Source organism: Chaetura pelagica, unplaced genomic scaffold (genome assembly GCF_000747805.2).
Source record: "Chaetura pelagica isolate M959 unplaced genomic scaffold, ChaPel_1.0 scaffold53, whole genome shotgun sequence".
NCBI lineage: Eukaryota > Metazoa > Chordata > Aves > Apodiformes > Apodidae > Chaetura > Chaetura pelagica.
The window spans coordinates 2,863,413-2,873,424 of record NW_009952880.1 but is presented as its reverse complement, the minus strand read 5'-3'; the positions used below and the strand labels follow the sequence as shown (position 1 = coordinate 2,873,424).

The 10,012-nt window shown below is 36.7% G+C and overlaps 1 protein-coding gene across 1 annotated transcript in view; it reads left to right on the top strand.

The window, feature by feature from the left end:
• Positions 1-10,012, top strand: part of EIF3H (eukaryotic translation initiation factor 3, subunit H) — a 90,579-nt gene that overhangs the window by 13,958 nt on the left and 66,609 nt on the right. Inside the window, exons 2-3 of the mRNA XM_009995365.1 lie at positions 2,284-2,350; positions 8,371-8,527. Of these exons, the coding sequence (XP_009993667.1) occupies positions 2,284-2,350; positions 8,371-8,527 (224 nt within the window). The remainder of the gene's footprint in view (positions 1-2,283; positions 2,351-8,370; positions 8,528-10,012) is intronic.

Sequence of the window (10,012 nt, the reverse complement as noted above, 5' to 3'; positions counted from 1 at the left end):
TTAATTCAGAAATATTTTATATGGGGCATGTGCTGACGGCGGTTTAAGCCTTGCGTTCAGTTTGCATTGAATGTGTTGCTGATAAACATGTAATCTGTGTAACAGAGTTGCAGAAAGTTAAAAAGAAACTGAATGTCATGTTTTTTTTCAGACAGCTTCAGTGTAAGCAAGAAGCAGCTTTTCTAGCCATGCCCCAAAGGGTGCACAAAAGCAGTTAATGTTCAGGAAGGAGTGATAAAATGCTTTGTGGCGTGTCACTGACTTTGAGTTGTGCTTTGAGTCAGCTGCTTACTGAGATAAGCTGGCAAGTTATATCTAGCTTAATGTTATGTATGGATATCTTCTTTGTCCTGTTGGAAAAAAACGACGACACAGGAGAGTGTTCAGTTAAATGGCTATAAGCACTTCATGAGGCAGGAGGTAATACGGAAAACTATCTAGATACCTATAGTTACAGGGTCATATGGTTTCTAAACTAAGTAGAAGTGACAGAAAATACTGATGTTAAATCAGTGATTTGTTATGATTTGGGTAATTTTCTTCTAATATACATATTGTGGAGCTGTACTCCCTTTTGAAGGTTACTGATGTTCCCTTTTATAGTTAAATCATCTGAAATCTTAAGTTTACAAACGAAGCAGGTGACATGGTACTAATTGATGTAATAAGTCATCCTGGGAACAAAAAACTTTGGAAGCACTTCATATGCTTCCTAATACTCAAAAGTATTCAAATAATCCAGAAGCAAATAACATCCTCCCCACCCCCCAAAGAAATCCCAAAAATCCCTACCGTTCAAGATGGAATATTTCATTCATTTTAACATGGATTTCCAAAACTGTTTGGTACTGAGGACGTATATGAGAGACAATGAACAGAATCCTACAGATTAGAGTATCCCTTTCTTGAGGACCACCTCAGATCATGTCCTAGTTTGAACCAGGATGAAGCCAATTTTTCTTTTACTGATTTTTTTTTTTTTTTTTTTTCCCTTCAGTAAGCTTTCTTTTAACTAGTACCAGAGTGTCTCAACTAAGACTGATAACAGTGGAATCAATATACTTTTTTCATAATAGCTGAATTCCGGCTCAGCTCCAGGACACTTTCCCTTTCATGTCAAAAATAAGATTTTGGTATTTGCACCTGATTAAGATGGTATGAGATGGCATGCATCATTCTGTTATGCCTTCTGTATAATTATAGGTTTTAAGCTTCAAATTTCCATCAAGTTAAGAAATAAGATTTTAACATCTGATGTTTATTAGCTGTTGAGTGAAATAAAATGTAAGCTTACTGTTCCAAGAACTGTATTTTCAAAGGTTTTGTGTTAGTGTTAATACACTAAGCCAGTCAAGATAAAGGTAAAACATTGTGGGACATTTGAGGCCTTCTGTCCAAAAGATGACTGTTTCACTTTCTAGACAGAACAGTGTGGGCTAAGACTATTTATTTCTGAACTTGCTGTTCAGAAAAAATTATTCTTTAAAATTACCTTGTCCTTTGGTCCTTCTCAGTCCTTTTTGGCCTTAAGATTTTGAAAAGTGTGTTCAGATTAAGTCATTACTGATTACTTGTTGGGGAATTAAAATACCTGTGTTTTTTTGGCTACCAATCATAGGATTGAAGATATCTGACAAAAAATTAGTTTAGGATATATGGATTAAATGGAGAACAATATATATATTTTTTAAATTCTCCTGGGATAAAATTGGTCTGACAGTTTTAAGAGCTTTTATTCCAAAGTTAAGCATAAGGAAGAAAAGAATAAATGTTTAGACATTGATCGTGTCAGGAATGGTAAAAAAATCAGCACTGCTAAATAAGAAAATCTAGAAAAAATTCAAAAATCTCTGCAGATGAACTGGAATGTGCATATAAGTTAATGTGGGGTTTGAGTGTCAGTAGAGACTGTCATATTTCTCAAAATCAGTATAAATTAGAAAATTCAATTTTACCTGTAAACTTCAGTTCACCTCATGACATGACTTTTTGTGGTGGCAATTCTGTGTCACAAAGCTTCATACCTATCTGTGTCTTTTAGGTGTTGGGGTATCAACCGCTTGATTTTGTGCTTTTTGACGCGTTAATCTGTCAGACAGTGCTTTCTAGAACGTGTTTCTGTGGACTGCACTGATTAATTTGGAATTTTTTCTGTTGTCTGTAAACATCTGTCTTCTTAATCACCTGGAGGAGAGCGTTATGTGTATTAGACATCTGTTTTCTTACTCTTGACTGTTGCAGTGGTATCTGTAATTTACTTTAGCATTCTTTTTCTCTTGGCAGCAAAGTTGAGAGACTTTGTTACTGTCTTATCAAGTGGTGCTATAGCCAGGAGACAGATCAGCTCAAGGCAAGTTTATGCTTGGTCAGCTTCCAGAACTTGTCTTTTGTAAGTGCAGGATAAGCACTTATCTGTAGTCTGAAAGAAAAAAAATATTAAAAAAATCATCTGGAACTATTAAAAAAATGTTAACATTGCCCGTGTGTCATTGTATCTTGCTCTAGTTTGTTGTTTTTGTTTTTTTTTTTTCCAAGTCTTTGTGCTTACCTGAGGATTTCAGAACTGTTTAATTAAATTTCATTTTTGCATAGCTAATTGGCTAAGTTTCAGCACAATGCAGATTGCAGTTACGCTTTTGGTGTAGTGTGAGCTGGGGAAGCAGGCAGGGCCACTAAAGTAGCATATAATTGGATGTGAAAAAAAACCAAAAAAGCAAAGCATAACACTTATGTCTTAGTTTGGATTTTATTAAACTATTAACTTTTTCCAGAGGTGGCATCCTTGAGTTTAGCACAATTCAAATACAGTTGCATGAGTTGTTGTTAGTAGTGATAGTTGGAATTTATCCATTTACAGAACTACAGTAACAATGTTTTGTCTATGCTAGTATTCTAAGTGAAATTGCTCATGCTGTAACACTTAAATGTAGAGGTTCATGGTCTGAGTTTTAAGGATTCATATGGAGAAGGCTCCATATGTGATACAAATTTATTCAGAATATATCAAACACTATTAGCAGTAATAATTTTCAAGAGTCTTTTGCCAAGCTAAATATTAATCACAGTTTCACTAGTATTGAGAGGATGTGGAGGCATAGCGGCACCTTCTACTTTTGATGCCCCTGTTGGCTATGGTTGGTTTGAAAACAGCTATGTAACAGTGTCATTTACACTCTCTCCTCATCCTCTCCCCAGATGCTGGCAATTGGTGGTATTGGTTGTACTGACAAAGCTTTCTTGGGTGTGAAAAAATATTAAGCATCCAAAAAAGGTTGAAATAATTCATTTAAGACTTAATTTCTTTTAACATCATGTATCCAGTAGGCTAACAGAAGTGCTCTCTTGTTTGATACTGCATCTGTAAGACACAGCACAGGTACTGGAAATCTGGTTTCAATGTGGTGACTTTGAGCCTCTGAACACATTCATAAATGCTTTGATTTGTTGTAGTTTCTCTTTAGAGAAGTACAGAAATGTGCATCTTGGCATATTCATGTCCTTACAACGGAATCTTCCCAGGGCCCCCCAAGGCTTACAAAAACTTAAGCTGATGGTTTGTGTCATAGGTATTTCTGTAATTGACAACTGTATTGTTGAGATGTAACCAAAGTTAAAATTTGGCATTATACTCCTACAGCTAAAATATCTATCTTTGAAGTTTTTAACAGTTTCAGAAGGGTTCTTTTTTGTAATATGACTTTATTCTTCATGTTGGAGAAATGCTTTTAAGATCTAAAAGATAAGCACTGCTGAACTGCAAGCTTTTTTTTTTTTTTTTTCAGTAATTGAGGATTAATGGCCATTAAAATCTGACAAGTGGCTACTCCAGGTGATTAAATTGCTTTGGTATTTTGCACATTAAATTTACAAGATTGAGGGACCCTTGATTTTTTTTAGGAGTTACTTGTATATCCTTTCCTAGAGTCTTTGTGTTCCTGAATATTTTTTACATACTGTTTGTGTTTACTGCATATGATTAGTGACTTGTGTGTTCAGAGGTATCAGAATTTAGAAATATGATTTTTTTTTCCCCCCCTTCATTTTTTTTTTTTAAACAGTAAGTCAAATTACTTGATACTTCTACTTAAGTACATAGTCTGGTTGACCAGCCACATTATTTTAACAGTAACAGCTGAAGTGTTGTTTGGCTACTATTAATTTCATGTAGCAATGGTATAGCAGTGAAGGGTCTCTGGGTATTTAAAAACAATTATAATTTGCACAATGAGGGAATGTTTTGGAAGGGGCCTTTAAAGGTCATCAAGTTCAACCTCCCCCTGCAGTGAGCAAGGGCATCTTCAACTAGATCAGGTAGCACAGAGCCCCGTCCAACTTGAACCTCAATGTTTCCGGGGATGGGGTGTCTCCCACCTTTCTGGGCAACCTGTGCCACTGTTTCACCACCCTCACTGTAGGATTTTTTTTCCCTAATATCTTGTCTATGTCTGCCCTTCTTCATTTTACAGCCATTACTCCTTGTCCTATCACTATAGGCCCTGCTAAGAAGTTTGTCCCTGTCTTACTTACAGGCTCCCTGTAAGTATTGAAAGGTCGCTCTATCTGGACTCCATCTGCCTGCAGTATCTACACTAGCAAATACATGGAAATGACACTTGTAATGTTTGAAACTGATCTTGTTATCACTAGAGAAGTGGTTCTACTTTGTACTTGAAGGTCTGTTTTTAGTACTGAAACAGAAGTTCCAGTGCATGTTTGCTGCGGGGTCATATGGTAGTATTTTGATGACAGGTTTTTCAGTCCAAGTTTAAGAGCCTGCTATACTAAAGACTTGTGTCTTAGGCACTAAAACTCTCCAGAACAAAGAACAAAATGAAAACAAGCATCGTGTGTCATTTCGCAGACTTGTTAATTTATCTTTTTATAAGTTACTTCAGTAGCTAACATGTTTTCCAGTGCAGCCATAAACCTGAACTTCTGCAGCTTGCTAACGGGTGTAAAACTTTAGAGTAGTGAGTTGATGACCTTCTCTGCTACCCCTCTCAAAAAATAAGCTTGCAGGTAGGTCTGCAAGCCTACTTGGGATCTGTATCTCCCTGGATAATGTCTGCTGTGGTCTTCAGGCTGGAGGTTGAAAACTGCAGACTTGTGTAATAACTTCATTGTGTATTGGGGTATTTAGTTAGCATTTAAGGATTTTGAACTTCCTAGTTTTATCTCCTAAAAAATCACTAATACTCAATGACAGCCCATACTCTTTTCATTTGCTGCTGCTTTCTGTGAGCAATTATAATCAGAAATGCTGCAATAAAATTGGCATTCTATCAAGATGCTTTTGGAATGGAATCAAACAGGCAAACAGGATTCACAATAACAGGGACAGTGAGTGTGCATAGAAAACCCAAGAGCAAATGAAAAAATACTGGAAAAGGTGAAACTTAGGAGATTGTAAAGATATTGAGAATAGTTACATAGTAGGTATAGACCATGCTGTGCTGTAACCTGTCTGGTTAGTTATGGATTTCTTGACTGGAGGACAGAGCTTATGGCAAATAAATGATAAAGATGAATTTTACACTAAATGCAAGTTGAATATTGTTTATATGCTGGCTCTGTAGTAGAAGACATCTCCTACATCCAGGTGATCCTAAATGGTGTTTACTCTATTGCTTTCAGCACTGCTTAATTCTGCTTCACTGCCTACTGGTCTTAATTTCCACCCTGTTCTCCCATGAAATGAGATATACATAACCAAAATACTTCTTTGTCTCTCTGCTCTGTAGACTTGTTTTAACAAATTGGATAAATAAAAAGGTATCCCTTCAAGGGATTTGAGAGACAGATGTGAATTAGGGTGAAATGGTGTTATCTATCAGTGATTGAGAAGCTTCAATGCAAGCATGTCTAGATGCAAGAGAAAGCACAAGTTAGTGGTATTGTGAATAAACAAGAAGTGAGTGTTAATCCTGTTAATACTTATATCCAGCTTACTTGGAAAAAGGTATTTCAGTTTCATTTTCTCTCACCTCCTCAGGCTCTTTTTTTTTTCCCCCTCTTTACCCCAAGAAGGCAATGCATTTGTAAATAATTTCTTTTCTAGTTACTTTTTCATTCTGTTTTTCTTCTGTTCTGCTTTAATTCATTAGTGATCTTTTAAAAATTAGAATCATAGAATGGTTTTGGTTGGAAGGGACCTTAAAGATCATCTAGTTCCAACCTCCCTGCATGAGGAGGGACACCTTCCACTAGATCAGGTTGCTCTAACCCCCATCCAACCTGGTCTTGAACACTTCCAATGGTGGAGCATCCACACCTCCTCTGGGCAACCTGTGCCAGTGTCTCACTAGCCTTACAGAAAAAAAAAGCTTCCTAATATTTAATCTAAATCTACCCTTTTCAGTGTGAAACCATTCTCCCTTCTCCTCTCATCCTCCTCAGCTCTCCTGTAGGCCCCCTTCAGGTGCTAGAAGGCTGCTGTAAGGTATCCCTGGAGCTTTCTCTTCTCCAGGGTGAAGAACCTCAACTCTCTCAGCTTGTCATCATAGGAGAGGTGCTCCAGCAATCACCTTTGTGGCCCTCTTCTGGACTTGCTCCAACAGCTCCATGTCCTTACTTTGGGGACCCCAGAACTGGACACACAACTCCAGGTGGGGGGGGTCTCATGAGAGTGGAGTAATGGGGGTAGAATCACCTCCCTGGCCATGCTTCTTTTGATACAGCCCAGGATATAGTTGGCTTTCTGGGCTGCAAGTGCAGATTGCTGGCTCATGTTGAGCTTTTCATATATCAAACCCCCCAAGTTCTACCTTCTCCTGAGGCCTTTTCTCAATCTGTTCTCTGCCTGGCCTGTATTTGTGCAACCCAGATGCGGGACCTTGCACTTGACCTTGTTGAACATGCAGTTTGCACAGGCCCACTTCTCAAGCCTGTCAAGATCCCTCTGAATGGCATCCCTTCCATCTACCATTTCTTCTGCACCACAAAGCTTGGTATTGTCGGCAAACTTGCTGAGGGTGCACTCAATCCATGAGTTGCTGACATGCATCCGTGTCATGGTGCTGGTCCCTATACTGAACCCTGAGGAATGCCAGTTGTCACTGATTTCCACTTGAACATCAAGTGGTTGATCAAGATGCAGGGAAGCCATCAAAGCAATTCCTTATTCACTGTGTGGTCCATCTGTCAAGTCCATGTCTTGCCAATTTAGAGACAAGGATGTCGTGCAGGACAGTGTCAAATGCTTTGTACAAGTCCAGGTAGATGAAGACTACTCAGTTGTTCTTCTCTTATCCATCAGTGCTGTAACCCTGTCATAGAAGGACACCAAATTTGTTAAGGTGTAATTTGCCCTTTGTGAAGCCATGTTGGATGTCACTAATCACTTCCAAGTGTGACATAAAGGAGAAAGTTAGGGAGAAACACATGTTCGTGATGTGTAAATATGAGCTGAACTCCGCTTTCTAGACTGTTCAGTAAATACTAGTATTTGGAGAAGATCTGTTCTTGGCATGGTTGAGCTGAAATCCTTTAGACTAGTCTGTTTGCCAACAGACAGTATAGTATTGCTCTAATGGCTACATAGTCATCAGACACGTTCTGTTTTATTTTGCTTGGATGGATTAGGGTTTGGTGAACTAGACCCCACGTATTCTGGATGAAGCAGAAATTCTTTCAGTTCTGTATTTGTGGTTATTGTCTTGTTTTCATTCTTGTTAAGCATCAAATTTTACTTGAAGTGTAAAGCATTTGTAGCAAATGATTGACTATTTATGAATGTGTTTGTTCATCCTGTTTCAATTTGCAGTATCATCACATGAGAATTACTCATTGTAGAGTTCAGATTTAGGGAAGGAAGTGAGAATTATATTACTAAAATATGATGAGTAATTTGTCCTCCTTTTTTTGTTAACATTCATTATTCTTAAATATCCTATGACACATAGTTTATGAAAATAGTAACTGCATTATCATCTGAAGTAAAACTGTAATTTTGAAGGTTAGTGCAACTGAAATTTGATGTATTTTACCTTCTGCAGTTACTTTGAAGGTGTTTCAGTAGTTTCTTGTGCAATGTTTCCCTCAGGAGGGAGCTGCAAGATAGCTTTTAACACTTAGAGCACAAGGTAAAATAAAAAATGTCAACATTTTATTTTAGAAGAATGTTTCAGAAAATCGATTTAACAATGCATTTTTGACCATTCATTTACTGATCTTTTTTATTATTCTGTAATATTAAGGTGATCTCCAGTACTTTAACCTGTATAAAAATTGCTGGTGTTTAAAAGCCAGTAGTGCATTTGGTTTGCAGCTCTAATTTATGAAACACTTCGACTGTTTAAAAATTCCAAATATATAGTTTGAAGAAAAAAACCAACACTGCATAATATGGCTTTCTTGTTTTTTATGTTGTAGGTTGTGTTAAAGATCATTAAACATTACCAGGAAGAAGGACAAGGGAATGAAGTGGTCCAGGGAGTGCTGCTGGGTCTTGTGGTGGATGACAGACTTGAAATCACAAATTGCTTCCCTTTCCCCCAGCATACAGAAGATGATGCAGATTTTGATGAAGGTAATGGTTACAGTTTTGCAAAACTTAAATAAAAATAATCAATATGTTAAAAAAAAAATAATTATTTATTTTTTTTCCCCAGTCACCAGAAGCTTGTTTGGAGGGTCAGAGAGTGTTTTTATTAGACTCAAGGTATCAGTTGGTTACACGTAATTGAACATGCTGCATATCCAACTGAAATATTATCTATATAAGGAGGGATATAGGGATTAAAAACTGCATTATGTGGACACACTTGTTTTAGAGTAAGATAGTTCACAACAGGAAGTTCCATAAGTTTCCAGTCTATAATTCATATAGAATCTAAAGCTTTTTATGAAAATGGCTGTCCATGAATATATGTCTGAACATATACCTGTACATGTATTCAGGCATATAGATTACCTCTGTGGATTTATTTATTTATGTGTTAAGTACTCCTGGGAAGCCTGCAGAGCAGAGCTTTCTGAATTAAAGAGCCAATGGTTAACTTGAAATCTGGATGATATTCTTGCTTTTTCCAAGTGACCTAGAAGTAGCATCAGTGGTTTCTCTCTTTCTTAGTATTTCCTTACTGGTCCTTGTAATGTTTTGTTATTGCCCTTGTACATCAACATCATAGGCTTGACCCAGAACAGTATAAAATTTATAAAATAGACCCAAAAGGCTTACAATTCTAATATGGGTAATAGATATATATGTGTGTATTTAATAACACTAGTAGAAATGCTTCTTTGTTAGGATATTAAGAAAGACAGTTTAACTCAAAGTAGCTGCTGTTGGAAGCTTGATTATATCTAGTTTTGATAATTCAGTAAGAGTGAGATTAGTATAAACTGCTCAGTCTTCTAATGAGGTTAATATTATTAAATTAATATTTTATCTTATTGCAAAAGAGTCTTAGACTGCCTTTAAAACAGAGATAATATTGAGAATTCTTTGGAACCTGGTAAAGGTTTCTCAGCTGTTCATTGCTTCTATCATGGAATTAGACAGTTTGCTATATGGAAAAAAAAAAAAGGAAGACACAAGAGAATCCTTATTGTCTTAAATTAATGTGGTGCTTGAGTCAGGGAGCAACCGTGGTGTGTTTGTCTCTTGGCAAACTCCTAATCTCCTGTGCTGAGAATTGAATTCATACACTAACAAATAATTTATTCTGTATAATTTTGGAGAATTCTAGGAACAGGTTCCCTGAAAAATACTCATTTCCCATGTGGTCTTGAGGTGATCATTGTTAGGAGTATTGAGCTTATGTACAGGAGGGTGATACTTGAGCAAACAAACTCTTGGATAATTGGCAAGAGACATTTAAGTTAATGTTTTCCTTCTTTAAACGGATCAAATCTAATATAAAACACATTTTTGAGGGTGCTAATAAAATATCCTTAATTTGAACTTAAAATAGGTATGCATGACATTTAAGAATGAGTAAAATGTATTTCTAACTCCTTAGTGACAACCATATTTCTTCAGATATGTGTAGATATGCTTTTGTTATGGTGC